We start from the raw sequence: 26,993 nt of genomic DNA, 5'->3' as shown, positions 1-26,993 counted from the left end.
CGAAGTCATGAGTTTTCCAAAACGTACGGCAATGCAGGAAACGTTGTGGGTTCAAAGTTTGTGTAGTTAAAAAATTGTGCGTTTCCGGCCTAAACATAATTGGTAATTTTGGTTCCTACTGGCATCAGCCATCCAGGGTTTAAAATTTTGTTACACAATTTTTCTCCACCTTGCATGTAACCGCTCATCGAGAGGAAAAGCTTGGGAAGTGTGGGAAAGAAGGAGTTATTATTTCGGTAGAATAGGACCCCATGTGTGGATGATGTTGGAGAAGTTTTCCTTTCCGTATCTCTATCACCAATGGTGAAAATTGCCGAAACAAATGCGAGACAAATCTCTGCTCATTTAATGTTTATCGGCAGTAATGTATTTATTTTATAGGATTTGTGAGAGAAAGAGAAAGTGTTCGTACCCATTATTTTCGCAGTAAAAAAGTATTGCTTCACTTTGTGAGAATTAGGAAGGAAGGAATTGTAGTTGATAGCAAGGCTGAAAATAGAGAACCCTTGGGAAAGGGTAAGGGATGAGGGAAACTGTGAGAAGGACTGGATGCAAATGGTGTGTACTCTTCCGAGAAGTTACAAAAGATTAGAACATACTGAGTTCTCATTACATAATCAGGTGAGTGCGCTAGTGACCTCCTATAGCTTTTTTCTATTTGTTTCTATTAATATCTAATTTTCTGTTGAACATTTTCAAGTAAAATTTGATATGTAATCTTCGATATTCTTGGATGTATTTAACCATTGTGAAACTGTTATTAACTTTTGAAAATGTAAATATTAATCTGTGGTTCCTAGTTATGGGATGGATCATTAATCTTGCAAACTCAAAAAAAGGAATATTTTTCATTAAACAAGGTAGCTTAGTGGACATGTTGAAAATGCATTTCCTAAAGAAAATTAATAAAATGCATGTTTTATTGATACTATTAATTCTCCTAAAAACTTATATATATATATGGGTAATGCTGCCATCAAAATTTAAGATTATGCGATGTCGGCAAGTTAATAGAGGAGATAAAGAGGAAAATATATAGTTATATGATTGATAGAGAACTAGCCTTCGAATTTATTTCCAAAAGATAATATTATTCACATTAAGGAGCATTCCAGTTCCTTCCCTCCACAGAAATTGTTTATAAACGCGACTTTTACTTTCATCATCACTGCCAAATGTGGGTAGGGTTTTAAATACGTAGCTTTTTTCCCCCTGAATTGAAAATAATTTTCTTTTTCAATAGTGTTTAGTCCTATGAGCTATCTCGTTGGCTATGGATGAGCAAAAATCTCATCTATCAACATTACCCGATAAAACATTTTTTTCATTGTTCTTAAAGGTTAATTGTATTAAAGAACAGTTTATTTCCAGTATTTCTTATCTGCGTATGTTCCAGAAGCACTCGGAAAGAGTAGCATGTTGACGGGAAGCTTAGCAAAACTATGGCAAAGTCAGCTTTATGTTGTGTGCATTGTGGTTGCATCTCCATAGTTTTCAGTGTTTTACATATTAAAGTTGAAATATTTGATGAAGCCCATTTGTCATTGCACCAGGAGTGGTTTGGGGCAATTGGGGGCCCTTGGAAAGGTCTCGTGATGTGGGCTTCCTTACCAGGGATGGGGGTGTCCTCCCCAGGAAAAATCTAGGAAATTGCATGCCCACAAGTGGATTCTGAATCTAATTTGGCTCATGAAAACTAGGTAAAAGTTAATTTTAAAAATAGCAATTTTGAAAGAGAAAATACTCTGAAAAATGAGATTTTCACAGCTTATAAAATTTAATAATGTATTATGGCTCTATTATATGTTTAGTGAATTTGTTCCTTGAAACTGCACTGAAATGTAAAAAACCTCTTAAATAGCCTTTTCGAATAACCCATCAAAACAGCATCAGGGTCTATTTTATCTTCTTACACCTTTATTTAAAATAAATTTAATTATTTTAAATAAAGGTGTAAGAATATAATTTATTTTAAATAAAGGCGTTAGAAGAACAGGTGATGATAAACATGCAATGGGCTTTCTTGCATAGGCTTGATTGCTAATGGAAAAATCAATGGTGATAGCTCTTTAAAATCAATTATGTACACACTGCATTTTGTTTACCTCTTTTTCTTACAGGAAAAGGGTCCTAAATGTGATGTGGAGGACTGTGTGGTGCAGAAGCCAAAGGGTGTGCCCACGGAATGCTCACAGTTTGCAGTGCCAAGCCTCCTCGAGGGCCCTGTGGTGGACAGCAGGCCGCTGACAATGGCCACAAATGAAAGGGTGGATTACTCGAATTGCACAACAGAGTCTGTCGCCTTACCTCCGCTCCCCTCGGTGAGTTTATGTTATGAGATTTTTTTAAGCAAATTTACTTGGTGTAGACCACAAAAATTCTCATTTTGCTTGGAAGTTGAATTTATTGTCTGACTTTTTGCTCTTCATCTAACCTTGGGGTGGATTCAGCATCAAATTTTGGAGGGGGGGTCATGACCTGGGTCTAAAGAGTATGGAATACCCCCCCCCCCCAATGAGAGAGGGTTGTTTTTACAGTTGGGAGTTCTACACTACGATAAAAACCACTTAAACGTCTCTCACGTTTGGGACTTCCTCCTACATTTTACATTTACTCCCGTTACTCCTTTATGAGGATACAAAATCTATCAAACTTATAAAAATTTAAATTTTTGATAAAATTTGAAGGGGGACCCCTCTAAATCTGCCCCTGATCTAACTATATGTCTTTCCACAGGACTCTTCCATGGATCCTGGTGCCCCATACCCACAGATACCGTCCGTCGCAAGTCTCGCCATGACGCCGCCGCAAGGTACTGAAAATCCATCCTGAGTTCATCACCTGATCATGCCACTATTCATCCAGCTCAGTTTGAAATGCCAAATGGCATATATCAATTATGAGTCATCATATCCTAGTTACAGCTATCTATGACCTCATTAAGCAGGCTCAGAGCATATTCTTATCCATTCTATGAGGTTATCCCTGAAAAGTTGATGACATTACTGATCATTGGTCATTAGCATATTGAGGTGTTTACTGTCATAGAATTGTTAATTTTTCATGAGGTGATTGGGGAAAAAAATTAGAAAGGGTCCGAGAGTAGCAAAGCCTTCTGGTATTCTGAGAAATTTTTCCGCTCTCAGTTGTTATAATTTTGAGAAATTGGATGCTAAAAATAACTCTAAAGTTTACTCACATTGGTGGATTTTCGCTGCCATGGATTCAAATTGTAATAAAGGGGACAAAACCGAAAGATTTTCATAAAATTCCTGGAAATGTTCCATAGTTTTATACATAAATGGAAAATATCAATGGAAATAATCAAAAAATATTTTCTTTTAATGTAAATTTTTCAAATTTCAAAATTTTTGAAATTTCCTATCATCAATTCACACTCCTGGTTAATGCTGCTTATACGAGTACATTATGGTTTACCTTACTGCAAGACATTTATATATACATATTCACCATACTCCTGAGTCATGTAAGACAAAATAATGTCTTCTTTTTTCTTGTAACTTGAAGTGAACTTGAACATTTCTTCTTTTTTCATGTAACTTGAAGTGAGAAAGAAAAAAAATTTTTCTCACTTCAAGTTACATGTATTCTGATGTATGCATCAATAAGCATAAAAATATGCTGCAATTTAATTTTCATTCTCTCTTTCCTAGCATTCAACCCCGAGTCACAACATATAGGTGAGTGTCACTTTTTCAACTTGAATGATACTTCAAATGAATACACACTTTTGTCTGTCATCATCTCAAAATCTATGCCATATTTAAGAAGAATATTTCAACTTTACCCCTATAATTAACAGAAGACTTAACTTTTGAAAACTATTTCACTATTTCTTTCTTTTAACAGGATTCTTTTCTCCAATGGATACTTGCCAAAATCCTCTTTTAAATGAAATCCTTCCAGAGACACGGATTGAGAACCATGTACTAGGGAAAAGGAAATGTAAGTTTCATTGCCAAAGATGCCTTTTTGGTTTTATTCCTCCTTCCTTGCTAGTTTAGCTTTGTAATTCTCCTTTGGTCCTTATGTTCTAGTACACCACTCATCGACATCAAATATTATTTCCAGTCATCTCAGTTTATGCACACATAATATTTGACTCCAATTTTTTAAATCTAAATGTTAATTATGTCCTCTGGAAAGCTCATTTGTTACTGAAATTTAAGTGAAGGCCTCCTCACCAAAATGATGCTGGAGATAATGCAATATAAAATCCATATTACTGTAACATTTAAAATATTTTTTACCTCTAATTTTATATCATTTGCTAAGTATTGCTTTTCATTTTGGTGGAGTCAAATAATAGCTTGGCCACATATGTACTTCATTTAAGCATGATATAAATATTGACATTAATTTGAGCTTTTTAACTGCTGCAAAGATTGATATTTGACATATTGTTAGTCCACCAACGTGATGGGATACACAGAATTTAGTTTATAATAAGCGATCATTAAACTATTAGTACAAATGATACTATATTTTTATAAAAATGGTGATTGGCAATAAAATTACTAATGTAGCTCAAGTTATCAGCAAATCTATTGCATACCTTAAAGTTCATTCCAAGTCCATAACTTTATTTTAAATGCCCTTCATTGCAGTGGGTAGGCCCAAAGGTCAGCACAGTGCTCCACGGGGTGGGCCTCCTCGATCGTGGACCAACTCTGAGCTCACTGAGGCTTTGCACAATGTCTGGAACAAAAGGATGACCACCTCACAGGCATCTCGCATCTTCGGTATCCCCTATAACAGCCTCCTGATGTATGTGAGAGGTAAATATGGTAAGTCCCTCAAGCTGGAGCAGCTGAAGAAGAACTGCCTGGTGGGCGGAGGGCGGGGTGGGCCCCTCCAGGGTGTGGACCTGCTCTCCTCCCCCCTCCCCCTGCCTCGTGGCCACCCCTTCCCCCTGGTCGAGGGCGACGAGGGGGGTGGGGGGACAAGCCGTGGTGACCTCGACACTCTGCCCCTCGACCCATACGCACAGCTCTACACTGACTTTGGCTCCTTCCCCATCCCTGTCGGCATGATCCACCTCCTGCCCCAGTCTGAGAAGAACCGGGAGCTGCCCATGGAGCTGGCGGGGCCGGAAAAGCAGCAGCAGCGGGAGAAGAAGCGGTCTGGAAAGCGGCGGGCGCGGGAGGAGCGCCTTCGTGAGGAGCGCTGCAAGGAGGAACGGGCCGAGAAGGTGGCACGAGCGGCTGCGGAGGATGCCAAAGAGGCGGCGGAGTCAACGGTGCCAGATGGTGCGCCAGCCTTGGGTTCGGACAAGTTGGCAGATGGCGACACGGTGGGCAAGGAGGAGCATGGGAGGCGGGAGAGCGGCAGGGTTCAGGGTGTGTGTGAATCAGGGCAGGAGAGCGAGAGGAGAGGTGATCCCATGGTTTGTGATTGAGAAGTGAAATACATATGTAATTTAGGAAATAATCTGACCGGTGAGCTTTAATCATTTCAAAGACCTTTGAGGTATTTTTTCTACTTAAAAACATTTCAATTTTCATGTTTCTTTTGGTACTGCTTGTTTTGACTTTCATCAAATACATGTCAAAAGCTACTCGATGTTTGCCTGTTGATGGTCTACAACTTACAGCGATGTGCGGATCCCTATTTAGTTACATGCCAGTATATTTTTATCGACGATCCAATAAGCCTTCTGTACTGGAATAAACTGTTGTAGTTGTGATCTCAAGATGAGTTGAGAACTCCAAGAAATAAGGCCAAGGGAACCGGAGAATGCATGATGCTATCAAATTCAAATGGAGTTTGCACAGATAGGATGTTTAAAAAAAATTAATTAACAGTCAATTAGGCTTCTAAATGTGAATCCTGTAGATAATACATCTTCGCATAATTACTGTTAATTTGGATAGTTTAATGATTAGTTTGTGAGCTTAGATTGATTTTGATTGGAATGGTTGTCTTTCTGCAATGCCGCAAATGCATCCTGCTTTATTTAAAAAAATACTTTTTGAAATATTTTCAATCTACTGCCAAATGACTAGCTTCAGACAAGAGATTACCTTTTCATTCCGAATTTTTGTTGCCAGATATATAATACATTATATTGATTCAACTTTTGATTTTATAATGATCTTTAAATCTTAATATCCTAAAGCTTGTGCATTATTTCATTGAGAGCAGCTGGTGGCCTTTGAGTAAGTTAACGCTGACCTCAGATATCATTCACATCCTAGACAAAGCAATATTGACATTGAGACTTTTGAGCAATTAATTTGTGATCCGTGTCTTCCCTGAGCTCATTTTGGTTTTCATGGAGACAGATGCTGTTTTTTTTTAATTTTTGTATTGAGAGAAAATTTCCCATTTGATTTGTTGGAAGCCCAATATCACTTCAGCAGCTATGGTTCTGAGTAACGGCATTGACTCTACTTCAAAAGGATTTCATTCCATGAACTTTAATGAATTTCATATTTAACATTGCCAAAAAAATACAGTATTTCAAATTAATTGGTTGATTTGGTTTGTTTTGTTATCAGGGCTCCCATGGGATAGGGGCTTGGACAAACTTGCCTTCACCTTAACCCACCGTTCAAAATGCTGAGGTTTTTTGGGGACCTGCTGGGGCCCGTTAAACCTGGCACAATGGCAAACTCTACCCCCCTACATCTTGGTAGGCATGATTTTTATGGTAAAAATATAAAAATCTGAAATGTTTTTTTAAATAAGTAATTCCCTATATTTTCCCATGCTTCATTTTTTTCTCATGAAGCTTGCTTCATGAATTTGTACCTTGTATCCCAAGTTAACACTAGGAGGACAGGAGTTCCTCGTTACCTAGAAGGACGGCTAGGAGTCATTTGGCCCCTAGAATGTATTTTGGAATAAAACGCCTCATATTCATCCAATATATATTTCTATCGTAGAAATTGTTCAATCAGTTCATTTAAAACACTTTCTAACTCTATTAAATGTTATTTTCAATGTCAAAAGTTAATAACAATCATTTTTTTAAATCATGGATTAAACCATATTCAGTTGTTGATTGCAATTCTAATCATGAAAATACATGCAATCAACACAAAATTTGTGTTTGATATTTAAACAATAGGCACACTGGGTTTACAAAATTTGTGTTAAAATTTTTAAAAATTATTACTTTGTTGTAAATCTCAGACAGACAAAAAAATTTTCAGCGCTATTTCCACAAAATATTTATATCATAAGAAAACATTTCTTCTTACTTTTAAAACTAAAGCATAGTAAGCTACTGTCTCACTGTGATGCTGTTACCTTCAGTTGATTTGTCCATCCTTTCAATAGGTTAAACCATTTCCTTGTGATGCTATCATTTCCCTTTCTCAAATGCAGGCGTATGATTAAGGATTAATAATGGACTTTATTTATTAATGATATCAAGCAAATCTATATTCTTGCATGGATGCATAGGACTGCATTCATGTATAACTTTATGAGCAAGATCTTAACAAAGCAATAAAGAAATTATAAATGACTGTGATTCCATCTCTACTTAAGGCTGGACAGTTAGCTCACTTCTGTTGCTCCATTTTTTCTGTTGGATTGCTGGCAACTACAACTAGATATTCTTAGTATCTTCAATCATTTTTTACCATAGGTAGTAGGAAATAATTGTTGAAATGAAGTTCGCTGCTTATTACTCAGCAACTATATTTGTTTCTATTGGATTTGATAGAGCTTAAAAAAATAAGTTAACCCATACTTTCCGTTCCTCAATCTATTGCCTACTTCTCCAGCTATTTCTGTTGAAAATTGATGGCACTAACCCTTTTGCGGATAAGTTGATGATATCACAAACTCCTGCCAAGGAGGTTGCCATTTCTCTGCTACTCTTTGGCCTCACGTGGTTCATTATTGTCAATGCTCTCGTGAGTGATTCATATCTAAGATGAGAAGTTCTCTCTGAATCAGTAAACGAACTTAAATGACTTCATCAAATCATGAACAATGGGAACAAACTTTTGCATTTAAATTGCGGAAATGTTCAAGAGAATAGTTGAATGAGAGATTTCTTTCATGGTAACTCACCTTTTCCTCTTCATCTACGAAATTCTTTTGATGCATTGCCAATTTGAATCTGAGTGAACAGCCCCAACAGAAAATGAAAACGATACTTAAATGCCCCCCTGGTGGAGTACCTGCTGAAATTTTTGTCCTGGAATACAGTGTTTACTTAAAACACTAAGCATCTCTTTCAAAATTAAAACACTAAGCATCTCTTTGCATATGTCAATTATGCCGGTGTAAAACTGAAATCCTAAAAATCCCATTACGTATTAAGTTCCTAATTGAAATCCTTAGGAACTGGCTCTTCATTTTTTACTTTAAACTTCTATTAATCTGCTAATTACATGGGAAAAGCTTAACTGTAGCAGCTTATTAGCTTATGGAAGACAACATTGATGTTGTATTTCATGACTTTTTTAGGTCTAAGGTCGTCCCAGGAATGTATCATATTTATCCCATGGCCTTCATGCAAAAATATGCACATATCTATCTCAGAGCTTTTAAAAACAGAAAGTTAACTTTTTGTTTCTAAATTAGTAATTTTATAGCATTAGCTTAATAATTAAATAAATAGGCTCATCATGGAGCATGCATTTTTTAACTCATTTGCTTCACTAAACTCTCATAGGAGAGTCAAAATATAATTTTGTATGTGACCCAATTTAATACATAGAGTCCCACATAGGCGCAAAAATATTTTATTATAACCTGTCATGAGGATGATTTAAATGCACAATTAACGTGGGTGAATACAATCGTGTTAATTTTTATAATTTGAGTTTCATGAAGTTAGTTCATATGGTTGAGCTATATGCATAGTTATTTTTGAATCAATCAATAATAACTTTTTAAACAAAGCAATCCAGTTTGAAGGAATTTCTACAGTGTACATACTTGTGCAAATAGGTTGAGAGTAGCAGAATGTGAGATGAAAGATTGAAAAATAGGTACATAATTCATATCAAATGTAATGTTTGCTATGTAAATCTTACTTTTTGAAGGAAAAAAGCCACATATCCCCTCTATTCTTTGTGAGTGAGGTGTACTTTTATCCAGGCCTCTTGGTAATAGCCAAACTGTATAAATGAATGACTCTCTTCAAAACTTTAAAGACTTTCAGGGCCCTCAGAACAGGTAGCATTTGCTTGTAATCATTATTGGCTTTTATATGCACTCTGGCAACAAATATTCAAGTCTTTGAGTGTTCATGGATACAAATTCTTATAAGTCTCTTGATTTATATCTGAAGGTCTATAACCTTGCATCAGTTTTTTCACATGATAAGTTTTTATAAAATTTTTGGCAACTTATACTTTGCCAATTTGTTGAGCAAATGCTGTTAGTTTTGCAAAAATAAATCAATTTTAAGTCTTATTTTCTGTGGAAGCATTGGCATCAGGGAAGAACATTGAGATCAATTTTAAGCACCAAAATTGCTTATTAGGGTGCATTGTGAGCCTTTGGTAACTGCAAGTGTGATATTATTTTTCATATGCCGCTAGGTCAGCTAATATTATTCAGGAATTATTTTGTCTTCAACTTAGTGATCCAGCTTGTCTATCCGTCTCTACTCATTAACTACTGCTCTGAAATATTTTGAAAAACTGCTATTGTCAGGGAAAACATTTTCAAATTTTTACCATTGCCTTTTTTGGAATCTTTACACTCAACATAGAGTTTCATATTCTCCAACAGCTGGTTGTAAATCTTTGAGGGGCTATCTTTACTTGTAAAAGTAGAACTGAAAGAGCTAAAAAAAATAGGTGTTGGGTTAAGATGCACGAATGACATATTGTAGTCCATCACAAATATTTTATGTAATTTGTGATAGAAGCTGTCTAGCATAGCAGATTACTAATGAATTAAGAAGTGATGACTGTGCTAGAATTGGTTTGCTTGCTTTATTAGTGCCTATAGGGTCAATAAAGTGGCTAGCCTTCACTGTAAATGGCTGTTCATGAAATGAGGCAGCGACCTCTTTATTCAGTAAGGAAACAGCTGCTCTTTGATGATATTTGCTGCTTCACCATGAGAATGGAGTGACCAAATGAATTATGCAAAATTTTTTTTGCCAGATAAATGTCAAATCAATGATGTAAAGCCATTTTAGTCACTTGAACGAAAGCAACATCATGCTGCATCATGGATAGTATTAATAATTCAGGGATAGATGAAACCAGAACTCTAATATTTTTCAATATCTACAAATCATGTGATATCTTTTCTTATGAAATAATCTTGTTTACATACATGTAAATGTCTCTTTAGCAGCCTCAGTAAGATGCAAATAGGTGGGCTTATACAATTTTGGATAGAACAAGTGGCGAGAGATATCAGTTTCAACTTATGATGCACTGCACAAAAGACATAGCCATTTGCAGTATTTGTCAACCATGCTTCCATGTGATAGTACACTCTTGGGCCTTAACAGAGGGTCAGAAGGTTGGTGTCTAAAGACTGAGTGTTTTATTGTAAAATGATGAAAGAAAAACAGGACTCTTTTCTGAGGTAGCTTTGGAAATAAATAATGGATCCATTTTTTTAAATCAAGGAAGTACATCGGCATTATTCTTATAATTGGATGTTAAACAATATCAGTTAATGTTATGGAAGACTTCAGGTTGATATGATGATAACAATAATAGTAATTACCTATAATTCCGAACTGTTTGTTTGTATTTTCATAATGTGTTATGTCTTCTAATCGACCCACCTGTAAATAGGCCTTAACTGTACAAAATGAAATGTGTAGCTAGTAAGTATTGTACTGGAACTTGGTAGTGTGTGCTTGTTACATACATTTGGTGAAAGTGAAGCATTAAGTAGTTACGTGTTACAAAGTTTACACAAGATGGTCATGACACGTAGACAACCATTCATTATGAAGCTTAATCTGTTAAGCAGACATAAAGCCTAAGATAATAGTGAGATCATGACAGGTGAATTGTTACATGAAGGTAATTAATGACCTGTCCTCAGGTCTCGTGCAAAAATTTTTTCGCTCTGCTGGCATCTTTTCATTTTATTCAGTTGCTTCATATGAGAACTTTGACTCATCAATAAAGCAAAATTTCTACAAATCAATCAATAATTCTATTTTTGAGTGATTGCTCCAAGGGATTTGGTAAATATATTTTCCTCAAAGGATTTTTATAAATGTTTTAAATGTGGCCACCACAAAAAATGTAATGTTGCACATACAAAGCACACAAAAGAACACATTGATATATATTATAAGAAATCCTAAGGAGAATACAAAATAATTAATTCTGACTATACTGTTGCAGGGTAAAGTTCCACATTCAGGGACAGATTTCTTATATACTTCTTTCCAGGACATATATATAAATATATATATAGCTGCATTCCCTGACATAGTTTTTTCCAAGTTTAATATTTACTGGCTTCCAATGAGGGTATACAGTTTATCGTTTCTGTGACAGTGACATATTCATCTTCTAGGATAACATTCTCTGTGAAATTATGTTGACCATTGTATTTCTCAATGAAATAGCTTGAAGGGAACTCCTAATTTTCTCTTTGTGGTATGTGTAAGTGATTCTTCACTTAAGATATACTCTGATAATCTCAGTGAAATGGAGCATTCAGGCTTCTGCTCTGCTATTATTTGAGTACTTTTGCCATGTTCTGATACTACAACAGCATTCATGAATTAGGCCAATGAAATAAGGTTTTTCTCTGGCATAGTCTTATTGAAGGGACTCAGGCTATACCCTATTAATTTCCTCATCTACCAGCTACTTGCTAGACTGAATTCATCAATTTCATTTAGATAGTAAATCAAGATATTAAAAAACTGAAACTTCATTTGATTTATAGAAATTTTAAATTTAAATTTCTCTAAGTTTGCATTCTCATTAGTTGCTTATTTTAATTATTTTACAAATATATTTTCTGAGACATAGTGTGTGACCTGTACGATCCCGTCATTATGCACAAAAGTAATATTGAATGATAGCAAAATGTGTTCCTATTTATTCATACACTGCCTTGAAGCATTCTACCTCTATCTTTTTCAAGATTTTGGCAATAATCTGAGAGCATATTATTTTAAAAGTGATTGATGAAATTTTATGGTACCGGTGAAAGCTAAAGATTCTATAATTTAATACCTCTTGTCCATGATGGAATATTTTTTGTAAACAATATAAAAGTAAAAGTTTTCATGTCCATTTTTTTTATCTGCATGAAGCCAGAAATTCTGGTTACTTAATGAATACCATGCTTCTTTCCAATCATAAGCGCTAGTAGTTGGCAGGTTTTTACATGCATTTAAATTATTCTTATTGTACGACAAAACATAATGTCAGTCATCACTTCCTGAAACATGAAAAGAGGTATCTTTTGAATGCAATGTGTTCAAATAATAAAATCATCAATGGCGAATACATCAGCAAGTTAATAAACACATGTGTTTAAACCGTAATACTGGAAAATTTATAACTTGTTATTATTGTTTACCTGTCTCATTTTAAGAACTCAAAAGGAGAATATTGTATGAAAATTATTTTTTATCCATTTTTCTACAATTTTTTTGGGCGCATTCACTCTAAGCACCCAGTGATATTTCAGGTAGATTACACAACTAGGCAGGTATGAATTAAAGCTGTTCTTTCAAGGGGGGGGGGGGGTGTTTCATTTATTGTTTCATGGCACTTGGTGGGTAGTCTAAGGCCACTTGCATCAGTAAAGTATATTTATGATTAACATTTTTGGGATGACTAGTGGTGGAAACAGAAAGAATCTCAAGAGGGGGGTGTGGGGGGCAAAAGATATCTTGAGCTACCTTCACTTTTATCATAAAAAAATAATCAAGTCACTTGCAAAGTTTAAGAAAAATGATTTAAACCGATTACACACATGTACAAGACAATGCCATCTTATGATATGAAAGTGTTATCATTGTGGTTCTGCAATGTTCAGCAAATCGTGTGTCCCAGCGAGAGGGGGTATGCCCCCCTCCACTGACTCCTTCTAGTAACACACTTCTCTGCTCTACCCTGCTGTAGATGAGTTGTTGGCAACTCTGATTAGTATGCGTATTACATAACTTGTGATTTTTAGTAGTCCTGGTCAATGGTTTCAGCATATTAACAATCACTTTTAGCGAGCCACCATTCTGAAAATTCCTTGGTCATATTCCAGAATCGGACTCAATCTTGAGCCATTAGTTACTTACACCCAGTGGTTCAGATGAAAGACTCAAGTTGGGTGTGAGTTAGTTTGTATTTTAGAAACTAATTTCACCTCAACTCATTTAAGCTAGTGTTATTTTAGTAAAGTTTACAAAATAATACATTGACCTAAACTCCTGTTGCTCATGGTATCTTCCCCATGGAAAAAAGATATCTGGAGTAAAATATCATGCATGGAATTATTTTTAGGAGTAACATTTCATTTAAAAAATTTGAAGTGACAAGGGGGTGAAGATCTAAGAACAAAGAGACTCAATTTTAGTGGCGACTCAATGTATCTCAATGTTGCGACTCAGTGTGGAGTATAGTGTGAGCAAGCTTCGGGACCCCAGGTGGATCTTGGAATACTGATATGGCTGAATTTGAGGCAGGATTAAGACTTCAGCAGCATTCTGGAGTATGACTGTAAGAATTCATCGCATCAAAATTGATCATACAATACTCTTAATTTAATATCTTAATATTTTATCTATATCCCAGATAGAAATTATTTGCAACTTGTCAACTGTAAGCCAGAGGGGCAATGAATAGAGTCAGGTAGCTGGAAACTAAGCAATGATAAAAGAAAAAAATAGAAAAACTTCCAGGTAGCTTGCTAAACATTGGAGATTCATTACGTGACAGGATTAATTTGTAAATTATTAGGGTTGCTTTATTCTCAAGTGATTGGAGGATTAAATATTACGTGCAAATGAAGATATTTGCCTCATGCTTTGCCATATATCTGCTTTTCAAGGGCAAATGCTGCATAATTTTTTCAATTGCTGGAGCGGCATTATTCAGCCTGTAATATTGTGACAAAGATACTTTTCTTTTATATTTTTTCTTTGGCATTCACTGTGTCTCTAATCTTTTCTAATTCTCATACATCCCTCAGGTGCAATATTGCAATATTTACAAACAGATAAGTTTCATTTTATTCTTTTTTCATGTACTCAATATATCCTCATGAATATTTTGATCTCTCTTCAATCCATTGATTCTTATTAGTTCCTCTTATTACATACACATTCTTATTATACCAAAGAGGCTACATGGTAAATGTGTTCCCTTAATTCACCTGCTTCATTGCTTCCCATAAGAACCAAAAAATGCACAGATACTTTTCAAGCCCTTATGATATTACAAAACTTAAGCAAGCAGAATCAGCTGATTAAGTTGACTCTTCCATGTTTTCAATAAGATGAACATTTTCTGAGAAAAATTTTTATCTGCTGCAATGCCAAAACATGAAATTTTAAGTAATGGTTAATGCACCAATCAAATCTTTAGCAGGCTAAATTATGCTATACTATCTGTTCAGTCCAAGCCAATGTCATATTTACCGAGAAGTCAAAACCTACAATATTGGCTGTGATATTGGAATTTTTGAATCAAAATTATAGTATCAGATCATGGCAATTATCTCTGTGGCATCAAAGCAAGGTGCTGTAATGCATATTCACTGTGTATATCACTTGAAACAGGTACATAATAGTTAAGATGCATAAATGAATTTTGAGAATGTTTATGAAAATAAATGCATCTCGATTGTGATGATGCGGTATATTTCGTACGTAAACCCTCAATCAATACCTACTCAGGTTGTGTGTCATGAGCAAGAAAGAGATAGATACTGTTTGTAGTTTTTGTCTAATGTATATTAACCTCTTAATATGGTGTGATAGAATCAGGAGAGATGTGTTGGGGTGTAGTGGTATTTTGGAAACCAAAATATTAGTACCAAATCCATTTTGTAGATTATTTACCAAAAATTTGAATTTGTCAATTTCCTCTACCAGACTAATCACCATAATTTGAACCCGGCAAGAACTACCGGAAGAAAATAAATTCTTTGGGGGACAATGCAGTGTTCCATCATTGGAGATGATTCATATCCTTGAATAATAAAGCAACCTTCTGAGAAATGATTGCTTTGTGACTAGAGTGAAATATAATATGAAAGACAATTGAAACGGACTCAGCACTTATGGGACTCTGTTATTATAATCCATCCTCATGATGTGGAGCCACTCAAACCCATTCGCAGCGTATTGTGTGTGCATTAAGAATCATCAATGATGTAAACGTGCACTGAGAAAGCTCATTCCATTATAAGCCATCTTATTTATGTTCAATTTCTATCATTACATTTATTGTTGAAACTATTATTTGTTTGATATTATAGAGCCATGAGAGGCACATTAAAATGTTTTAATATATATTTTGAATTCCTATTAATTTAATCAAAGCCTTATGTTGTAATGTAGGCTTTTACTTCATTTGATCCTATGGTATCATTTAGAAATCATTAGTTCCTGAAATAGATGATAATTGCTGTTGAGATTATGGATTGTTTGTAAATTGTAAATTTCCATGCAATTTTATGGTTTCTGGCTTGACAAAGTAGAATGAGATTGGGGTAGATTCATTTCATGCCTGTGTGTTCGGATGAAATTGAATTTTCTAAGTGATTATTTTCATGTGATAGAGCTCATTCTACTGCAAATCACTGTGTTGTATGCATAAACTATGTATAGATAAATAGATCAGAATAATTGTCATGTTTCTGATATTCCTTGTTTTTCAGCATTCAGTACATTTATCCATGTACATTATTTTGATATGTTTGATGTATCTTTAATTTTCCACTTTAAAATGTTTGATTTTCCCCTCTCTCAATCAAGCATTTTATAGGGTGGCAGTATTATCATAAATCAGGTTGTACTCTCTGTCCAAAGGTTGTCGGAATCAGGGTTACCTCTCCTATGACCACTTTACCCTATTCCCTACTTTAAAAACTTGCTTCATTCTACTGTATACTTCCATGTTCCTTCTTATCTACCAAGCTATGGCTGTTCACAATTATGTTACAACCCATGGTATTGCCATTGCATACAAAGTTTTTTCAATGGAAAATCCTGTTCAAATGTGGCTATGGAATGATAAATACTGCATTTTATATGTTTATTAATAGGCTATTTTGATACTCTTTTAAAAAAATGTATTCAACGGTTTCATGTTGAAATTGCTGTGAGGAGATGGCATGGTTTTTAAAATACCAGTAGTCCACCTCTAGCAAATTCGTATCAGAATTTTTCTTTTCTCTAACTTTTTAGTGTTTTATTTCTATATAGTTTCAGTTAACTAATAGTATTTGAAATGGAAAGTACTGTCAGGTAATACAGAGAAAGAATATTGATTTCATTAGCATATTTCTTTACTATCAGGGGGTGGTATAGATCACGAGCTATAAAAAGTAATCAGTTCATCACAAGCATATGCACAATATACAATGAAGAAGTATAACTACCTCAGCTGATTACTTTCAATGTCATTTGTGATATCCAAGTTTAAAGTTCACTTCTAGGCCATGAGTACAGCTGTATTAATGTTATATAATTAACTGGGAAGTTAGTTAGGAGTCATTACACTTCTTCAACAGCATGCCTGAATGATTTCAGACTACCTAATTCAATAGCCCGAGTAGATTTTTTTCTGGTGATAATTTTGATATTTCATTTCCTATGTGTATATGAAGAATCCTGAAGAATTATAAAAACTCTGCCGTTAATGCATAAAATTCAAATCAATTGTGGAATCCAGCTGTACACAAATCTTGAGCATATGAGTAACATTGCATATGTAATTTGAAAGAAATTAAAACAGACACTCCTAATTATGTCATCATGCCTTAACATGGAACTTTTGAGTCATGGTGATGTATATGGAACAGAAAAAAAATCAGTGATATTTAATAGTACCAAGTCTCTCCCTGCATGATCAGTGAGATTTCAATTGTACATATATACATATAATTATGCATCTTTTGAACTATTTATTAGCTAATCATTTTATGTGCTACTAAAGATAACCCTGCAAAGTCATGTCATATCCCTCATGCATGAAAAACTACCTCACTAGTGTGTAACATGTGTACATATCCTGAAGAATTATAAAAACTCGGCCGTTGACTTTTTTGTGGTAAAACTATTGATTAAACTTTCAGAATTAACATGAATTTTCAATTTTCCTAGGAAAAATTACCAGCAAACTGCCTACTTTCAGGGTAAATAAGAATATTTGGAAAAGGAATCAAGAATATTTTGTCACGGAGATTCAACATGATGCATTCATCATTGAAAGAATAAACCTTTCTAGTTTTTCTTTTCCCTGCTCATAACTAAATACTTGAGCTCACGTTATACTTTCTTTCAAGAAAATTTTATAAAGGCAATGTAAATGTTGATATGGGTGTCTGTATTCACACCCCACGGTTCCTGCCAAATCCTAATTGTTCTACCTCATTCTCTGTTAGTCTTAGATGCGCAATCCTTAAAAATAGCCATATTTGTTCAAAATAACTACTTCCTCACCGTTATCGCCAATTGGTTTGACTTATCTAATGAAAAAAAATACCTGTATGCTCAGTGTATGGAGTTTGGTTTGATTTTTCATGGTATGGCCGCATTTTTTTCCTCACTCATGGTATTTGCCACTCAGGATAGTCCCTGAGTCAACTGGGTGGATCATTTTCTCTTATAGTTTATGGCTGAGGATTATTTCACATTTTTTTCTTTTCTCCAGTGAAGCCACTTGGAACTGTTTATTAGTCACAGTATCTTCAGTTTGTCATTCCTGTTATTCATGATATCAGAAGACACTTCATTCGTTTCTATTGCAAATGTCACATACTTCCTTTATCGCTCAGCATATCTTTGTTCTATGCAAAAGATGGAAGTTATTCAAATTCATTATATATTAATTGGGATGGATTTCAAGATATTTCAAATTACATCATTAAACTTGTCACTCTAGTAAAATACAAAATTTCTGCAGCATTTGAGTTTTGCCTCCGATATATTTGCTGATGATTTTTTTTGTTTTCTATCCAGGATGTAACTCTGCAATTCATTGGTTTGGAGCAGCTTTAGCATAATGTGTTCAGTTTTTTGCTAGCTGATCAGTTTATGTGTTTGGTATATCAGCCTGCCGTAAATTCTTGCTTACAAGAAAAACAATTGGCAAAAAAATTTCATAAGGCTTCTTTTTCAAGTGTGTATGTGGATAACGATATAGAACATTTTTGGGCCATACATATTCGCCCAGGTGTTAAGCGAATGGAGCATTACAAGGAAAGAAATTATTATAAATTCCATGCCGATGCAGTGGCAAATTTGAAGTAAAAAAGTAGCCCAAGCTAACTTAAAGAACCTCTTTGCTCAAGCATTTCTGATTTAGGGTTTTGTGGATTTCAGGATTCATATTTTGAAATCCCATTGATTTGATAACAATGTAAATCCTCCGCTTTTTTAAATGACTTTCTGCTGGGCATTTCATTGTATCTTTTAGTCAAATGAAAGCCATATCGTCATCTATTCATAGCACTACAGACTAATTCATTAGCTATGGCAGTAATTATGGAAAGCCCAGTCAAACAAGTTCTTTTTTTGCTGGGTTCATACTTCCTTCCTATGGTTACTGCCAACATTAGCCAGCAATTACAACAGTATGTATACTGTTAATATTAATTAGGTTGATCACTCTACAAAATAAGCTTTTATTCTCATTCTTCCTAAAGATGCTGAATCTTTAATTGATGCTGCTCAGAGCATCTTTCACTAGTTCATTGTCAACTAAAACATGTCCTACATGTAAACCTTGTGGCTATCATCAGTACCATCTTTGTTAATACCTGTTGTCACCATCTAAAACGGCAAAAAATCCAACAAAAAGAGAATTTTGAAGGATACATTGTCACAAAATGTATTCAATAATTTAAGAGTGTGTGTGGAGGGAAAATGCGATCATGTACACTTAAATGATCTGAGGAAACAACGTTGGGCTATTCAAATCACTGAAAAGGCTGCCAAATATTGTTTCAATTCATCATTAAACTCCTGGTGGTGCATCAAAACTTTTTAAGAGAACTATTACCTCAGAACCAGGTGGCAAGAATGATAAATCTTTATTTCTCTATTTACAAAGAAACAGCATACTGGTTAAACTACCTCCATAACTTAATGTGTATGGCAAAGAGTTCTCCATTTACAATCATAGAAACTAAAGAAGAATTCTTTTTTCAAACACTGCAAGATACTGTGCGCTAATTTGGAGTGCTTCACTGGAGTAGGATTAATATTTGCACTAGGGGAGCATCATCCTTTTCTTTTTCTCAATATTTATTGAGGGTGCTCTCCACACCAAGATTAACCTTCCCCAGTAGGTACCAGATGTACCTGTTATGAGAATCTACCAGTGCTATTTGTCTTTAAAACTACTTAAGCGCCCATATGTTAATCATACATAATATATATATGCTGTATGCATTTCAAAATACTGCATAATTTTGGTGAGGAAGTATGAATCAAAGAATGCAAAATATTTTCTTGCGAATAGCATTAATTACTTACTGATCTTCAGAAACTATTAAGTGCTCCTTTGTACTACCTAGTAGCAGTAATAGCATTTAACATTTTTTTTCAATATGCAAGATTGCAAATATTTATGTATTCTAGGTGCTTAGATAAAGAGAAAATATTAAATACTAAATGGATGTCTTTCAGGGATCCCACATTTTCTTTTGAGTCATGAAGTGAATAATTTGTTTTAATGTCTAGAATGGCAAGATTCTTTCCGCCTCTACTGATTAATCTTCCATTTCACTTTTTTAAAATGCTACGAAATGAACTGCACTTGAATAGTTAAAATTCAAAAATACCATTCCTTAAGAGTTTTTACTTTTTCTTGAATGGAAAATGGAGAGCCTACTCCCTCCATCCAGGGGCGGATTTAGGTCTGTAGGAGGGGTGGCTGCCTCCCAAAACTCCTAGAAATATATTAAAGATGGTGATCACAATGGTGGCACTTGAAAACAAGTATTTATTTCCCTAGCTCAGCAAACTATGTTCGAAGAAAGGTAGAGATGTATTAATACAACTTGTCTTAGGAGATGTATTAGCGCTGAGAGATATTGCATACCACCAAGAAGCTGTGGAGAGTAATGAAATCCCACCACAGCAATGACCTAAAGCCGCCCCTGCCTCAATCCTAGAGTAATGCAGTTCAGGTTTGGCTTTCAGTGAAAACAATTTTATGCTGACTTCGATTGATAGAAAATTGACCTGCTCATGACGATTATCTAGAGGTATTTAACTCATGTGCCATCTGTGATATGAAGATAAAAATACTGCACACAATAGCACACCAGCAAAAAATAAGGAACTTGATTCCAGGGTTACGGCTGGAAAAAATCTATTATTCTCATTAATTTATGCACAAAATATTTGCTTCAGATTTAGGACCTAGCCTGTAGAATACAAACATCAAAATTGCTGTGTTCTACAGAAACTCTCCCATTCAATTTAACATTCACTGCAGATGAAGACTGCATGCAACTTCTTGTTGTTACTCAGGTGTTATTTTCCTCTCCAAGAAAACACCATCTCTCAAAGAGAAACCTGACAAATTTTAGCTGCAGTGTATGGGTTGAGAATGGTGTTATTTATTCTGATTGTGAGTTCTTTTCCATTCCTTCTTGGATACGAATGATTTGAGGCATCCCTATGCAGTCTCTTTCCTTACTCCTTAATGTCTTAGTAATATATTTGTAATGCATAGATTAGCAATATGTCATATTAAGAAGAATCGTTTGGTAGTGCTATTGTTTGGTCATTGTATTTATTTAGAGCCAAAATTGATTTTATCCTGTGAAAGATAGGACTTCTTAGTTTCAAAGAGGGTAATGAAGAGTAGTTTTTTCCAAAGAGTGTAGGGTACAAGATAGAAAAAGTGATTGGTTATTTGTTCCTGAGTGTGTTAGGAAGACATATTTTCCAAATATATTACAGTTATGCATAGAAAAATATATGTTAAAAGTAATGGCAATACCATGGGCAAGATATAGTTCAAAATACACTGACTGTAGATACTTGTATTTGTGCTGTGTCCTGTCTCACATGGACTGTTCTTAAAAACTGAAAATAAGTGGTCTGTGGAAGATGATCACTATAGAATGTCATGTAACAAAAAACTTGATTTGCTCCTGGACAACTCAAAGAGTGTTAAGGTTTCTTTTCCGTGGTCTATTTTTATTGCAATTTTTAATAAAGTTATCCCTGCCATGTTCATTTGCTGTAATTTATTCATCACATAATGTTGAAATAGCTGGAGCTGATTATCAAGATAGAACACCTGTTCCTGGTTACAGTAATTACAGGTGAAGGTGTATAGCTGAGTTCATATCCTGACTGCATTCAATTATGGCAAATTTCTCTGCACTTATAATATACATTAGGTATATTGCAGGAACAAGAACGCTCAATAATGATCAACATATGGCATCCTTTTGGGTGTCATTTGTGATACCTACTGGATACTTAATGACCAAATTGATATACATAGTTCAATGCTATCATGCACTGACAGATAATAATGGAAGTTACTGCAAAGGTGATATTTTTTTATTGACAATAAAAGGCCTTCAGAGAAAGCATTTTTCCAGCATAGGATATCCAAAGATGGCTAAAATGGCAAATGCAATTGCCTCAAGGTATTCTGTATAAATAATAATACAGGTAATGAAGACATGGGCCTCATATTGGCCAAAATGTTGCACCCCAGCATTTAGTTGGAGCTGCACCATTCATTACCCACAGGAGTGGAATGCAGAGGAAAAGATGGGATTTAGTAAACACGAAAAACACTGCATTTTCTTAATTCTAAGCTTATATTTTGCTCGGAAAAATATTATTACAGGAAATACTTATAGCATGGTACAAGGGCAGTGATATTTTAATACAGCCCACTTCATTTAGTAAAAATTAAGGTCAGTTTCAAAAATGATTGATGGCAAATGAAACACAGCAGAACCTTGGCAATATGCTAAGACAGCGTTATCGAACAAAACAAGTACATAATGTGTTTCCGAGTTCAAGTTTTACAACTTTGAATTTTCAATGGACATTCCTAAGCAGTAGATTATATCCATCAGATATCTAAATAAGTTTTAAACATCCAAAATGCTTTGTTATTACATGTTTTTTATGGAGCCTATCAGGGGTGGATCCAGGATTTCATTCTGGGGGTGGGGGGGGGCACAAACAAGGCCGTATCTAGGTTTTGTTCTGGGGGGGAGCACAAGGATACCTCGTAATACAAAGTGAACTCAATGATATTGGGAGCGTATTAAAAATCTTGCATTTTTTTTAAGGGTTTGGGGGCGGCACGTTCCCCCGTGCCCCCCCCCATTTGGAATCGACCCATCACTAGTGAATATTTATGTAAATAAATATTCTAAGTATTCATTTATTATGTACAATACACTTGATTGTGGCCATCATATTTTAATGAGAAAATTAAAAAATATGATACAACTACAGGAACAAACTTGTAATTTAGTGAATGCCTTTGCAAATTAATAGATTTAATTGTAATATGTTTCTGTTTTAAAAGGTAATACAACTGAGGCAATACTGCCTTTAATCCTTAACATAACTTGAAGCTGTTGAAAACTGATATCATTGGAAATCCCAAACAAATGCAGAGAGCAAATACTAAATAATTTATCTGTATTTATTATTACTCCAATGACAATTTTTCAGCTAAAAGCAAATAATTAAATATAGACCAAAAACTCAGTCTGACAACAATAATTCGATTATGCATGAGTAGGGTAGGTCCTCAGACAGGGAGAGGATGGCAAAGATCCTCTGTGCCCCTCTCTGTTCGCGGGATCACCAAGGTCCTCTCATTTGAGTGACTACGACCATAATTTTTGATTGGAAAGCGGCCTACATAATAAAAAGTGTGCCCATAGTTCCTTGGAGTGCCCATCAATGGCATTTCCTTGGTAGAATGCATTGTGTCTCCTAAATTTTATTCTAACTCTGAAATCAAAATATAAAGAAACAATAAGAAGTTGCCAAAGTTGAGTAGCTGTTGCAAAGGCATCGATTAAAGAGACAAAAAGAAGAATCATTAGACTAACTTGCATTCATCGATGCATCTTCCCGATTGTTGTGCCAACAAAATTCATGAATGAGTCCCATTACTTAATTCATCGTCATTGGGAAATGCAACAATTCAGAGAGGATGCAATGGGATTTCACCATAGCTACATGCAGAATATTTTTAATTGGCTGGCTGATGCTGACTTTTCCAGGGTTCCCACTCTACCTGAACAATGAAATTCACGGCTTTTTCCAGGTATTCACGGTTATTTTCACGTTTTCACGGTTTTTTTTTAAGGTTTTCACGGTCTCAATTTTGCTAAATTCACGGTCCGTTAATAAGCCAACAATAAGAAAATCACTGGCCGTATATCAACAGAAAATTAACGTACGCGAAAAACGCCGTGAATGTTAACGCCGCAATGAAAAGTGATATCTGTTATGACGTGATCTATCGTTTGCAAAATTCAGGGCCGACTAAAGGACTAGCCCAACCGCGCTCTTGCCCGGACGCCGAATACCCTTCGGACCTTCTTCCGTCCGGACACTCGGACACTACTTTTTTAATTCCTCGCTGAGAGATTGTTTTTTGCGCACGTTGTTATTACTGCACAGTAACCGAATTTCCCCCACCCCAATATTTCTTATTTAACGGAAAATATTTTATTTAAATTGTTTATAGAATATAATAAATTGATTCTTTCTTATTCAGCGGAAAATATTTTATGAAAATTGTTAATAGAACATAATAAATCGAAAAACAATTTCATACACCGTATTAGCACGAATCTAAGACGAACACGATTCTAAGACTACCCTCCTTTTTTGGAACTCCTCTAGGGGACAATTTTTATTTATTAATAACGATACGATTATAAAATGAATGCGGAAAAACGATCAATGCTTAATTTTTTTTGCTAGATTGCCTATGTCCCAGGAAACGCAGGATTTTGGCGAGTAATTAAGAAATTCATTAAAGGTTTCAAAACAATATTTTAGATAATAACAGGAATAGTAGTACTTTATCAAGACACATACGTCATATTGTAGATTCGACCCATATCTCTTTCAAAATTCTGAATGTTTGCTCTCCACTCGGCATTTACACTGCTATTATGGATTTCAGTCAGATGTAAAAATTCTTATCCATCAAACACCATTTCCAGTACACGTATTCACGAGAGCAATGTGCATGTTGTGCCTAAAACAACCGCATTCGCCGGTGCAGTGACTGGTTGTGAGATGGATCACGAAGGCCAAAAATAGTCAATTACTTGAATTGTTCCTGTCTAGTGAATATATTTTTAATACAATTGAGGTAGTGTGTAAAGCGTGAACAATGTTGCGTTAATCGTCAGCGGCACGCCCACCTGGATCTTCGCCTTCATATCTCTACTTGTTTTCTCCAGGTAGCTCACTCTACCCCCACCCCTACCGTCATGTGCTAGCGGACAACCCAAGGCGCTCTGCAATATATTCACGCGCATCTAGCCCGGATTCTTTTCTTCGTGTTCAATTATTTTCAGTCCATCTCTTAAAGTTCTCAATAGTTTCTTCGGAGGGGCCATGGTCGGAAGACGACTAAAATTAAACTAGTGAAAATGACTCTATTAAACCCACATGGAAAACACTCGGTGGTTCGAAGTCCAGCCATCCCGGAAAGTAGGGAACCACTCGTACGAGGTGAAGTTCGGAACTGAAGCTATCGCGTACGGGGGTACGCAGAGCGCACTGCAGAGGGCGAAGCGTGACCATGGGACTGCGCCATGAAATTTTTTACCCTAAAGATGCCCATTCTTTTCTAATTAGCGTAGCGCCAGATGATCAGATGAATTCGGATTGTTAGTAGGGAGAAACAAAAATCCTGAGAAGATATCCCTTCGTCAGTAACTCTGACAAGTGAGACTACTAGTAGTAGTATAGCTCGTAAATTGATAACTAATAACAACCTGGTATCATGTTTTCGGAACAAAATGCCGAATTAACTGCCGTAAGCTCAGCTACGAGGATATCGCGTTTCGCCAAAAATCACCATCGTATTTTTCCATCTATTTCCTTGCTTAAAATACGTCATGTGTGGTCTCGTTTTTTTAACGTGCAAATTACTAACATTTCAATCTAATAAATAGCAATTACTGATTATCATTGTTAGATACCTTTTGGGCTAATAGGTGATTCATGCAGCAGTTGACCTCCATAAACTGGGAACTTCGAAGCAGTTAGGCTGAAAAAGGTCAGTTAGTGAGAAGAGGGGGGAGTGCGAAACACGTTTCTATTGTTCTCGTGTAACTCGATATTTTTTTCGAAGCTAAGGTCTTCGTAATAAGATCCCTGCGCGAGCTGGGACCTGTTTTTATTTTGAAGAAGAGGAAAGCGTCAGAATGGGGGAGGCGAATGGTGAATGGAGGGGGATAAAGGTTCTTGGGAAATGCGCTAATGTTACTTTCCCATGGCACTGAGCTTCTCCCAATGGTAGTTCCATCTCTTGGAGAGGATTCCAACTACTTGCTTGTCGTTATTAGCCATAAATGACACATTTTATTTATTTCGTCTCATTTTCGTCAAACGATGGATGCGGGAAAATTCTGCGTCGGAACCGCGATCTTCAAACGATCAATGCTAGAAACGATACTTCGGGGAACGATAGATGCGGGAAAAAATTAAATTGTCTATAACGAACTTTATTTGGGACCAGAAACGGCGAACGATCAATGCGGGAACGATAGATCGAGGTTCCACCGTATAACTTTCTTTTGAAAGCGGCAGTGTAATGACTTCTTTTCTCTGCTATTGTAATACTCTGAAACCAAAACTGAATCGATCTCTCTAATCAGAGGCAAATCATGTTCCCTTCTTACCGTTGCTCTGGGAAAAATGGAACGACTATGTAGCATAATTAATCGTAGAGGGCGTAACTTGGTGGAAATCCATAATATCACGAATACAAGGATCAAGGAAATAGCAAAGCTCTTGATCCTTGTATTCGTGAGACTATGTAGCAGTTTATATCGCGACGGCATTGAGGCTTTAACGACACAAACAAACAGCATTACCTTAGATAGCACAAAGCGGAGGAACTGGATCACCACCGACAGTAAATAACTACACACAAACTTTCCGGTTGCGACGTAAAACTGGCAAGTTCCAGGTCGACGCATGCGACAATCGTGTAATGCTCTGTTGCCATAAGCGGAAATCTTCTCTCGTTTTCAGGGCCGCAATGCGCGAGAATTAGTAACGTCACGCCGAAAGCTCGCTGTCACCCGCTTCAAACGCAGGGAGCGTAGTGTCCACAGCGCATGGCAGGTTGTCAAGGCTAGCGGTCTTCCAGTCATAGGATTGAGGGTGTTGAATAAACGTTCAAATTTTTCGACACAATGGCCATCTAGATTTAGTTTCGAAAGTGGTCGCTGCAGCCAGTGGGAAGGCTAATTGGGTGGAAGGGGGACTAAGCAGTGACCGAGGGAGGGGAAACCAAGCCATTTGAGGAAAGTAAACAAGCTGATGAGAAGTGGTGTCATATTTCAGGAGGGGGAGAGAAAAGGCCTGCGCTGGGGAAAGATGTTTCTTTCTTCAGGCAACATTCGTTCCCACGCTTCTCTGACCCATGCGACCGCATGCGACGATGCTCGCCACAATGAATAGAAATGCGCTAGCTACGAACGAAGATGAAAATTTCTGGGAAGGTATTATTATCAAGATTGAGAGATTTTTAAGGTTTTAAGACGAAATTCACGGCTATATCCCGGTTTTTTCACGGTAGAGGAAATTCACGGCTAATTCACGGTTTTAAGGTTTTCACGGTTGAGTGGGAACCCTG

The 26,993-nt window shown here is 35.9% G+C and overlaps 1 protein-coding gene and 1 long non-coding RNA gene across 2 annotated transcripts in view; one reads left to right on the top strand and one right to left on the bottom strand.

Moving 5' to 3' along the window:
* Window positions 1–7,928, top strand: part of LOC124171126 (protein jim lovell) — a 166,233-nt gene extending 158,305 nt beyond the window's left edge. The window contains exons 6-10 of the mRNA XM_046550263.1: window positions 2,121–2,321; window positions 2,737–2,812; window positions 3,675–3,701; window positions 3,871–3,966; window positions 4,629–7,928. Coding sequence (XP_046406219.1) covers window positions 2,121–2,321; window positions 2,737–2,812; window positions 3,675–3,701; window positions 3,871–3,966; window positions 4,629–5,419 — 1,191 coding nt within the window. The 3' untranslated portion in view covers window positions 5,420–7,928. The remainder of the gene's footprint in view (window positions 1–2,120; window positions 2,322–2,736; window positions 2,813–3,674; window positions 3,702–3,870; window positions 3,967–4,628) is intronic.
* A 13,735-nt stretch (window positions 7,929–21,663) lies between these two features.
* On the bottom strand, window positions 21,664–23,376 carry LOC124171000. Its single transcript, XR_006867623.1, has 2 exons — window positions 23,212–23,376; window positions 21,664–23,110 (listed from the first exon to the last, which is right to left on the bottom strand). It is a non-coding gene; the product is annotated as an uncharacterized LOC124171000 (long non-coding RNA).
* Between the last annotated feature and the right edge of the window lie 3,617 nt (window positions 23,377–26,993).

Source organism: Ischnura elegans, chromosome X, assembly GCF_921293095.1.
Source record: "Ischnura elegans chromosome X, ioIscEleg1.1, whole genome shotgun sequence".
Taxonomy (NCBI): Eukaryota; Metazoa; Arthropoda; class Insecta; order Odonata; family Coenagrionidae; genus Ischnura; species Ischnura elegans.
The sequence above is the reverse complement of the archived record's forward strand: the minus strand, read 5'-3'. Positions and strand labels throughout refer to the sequence as shown.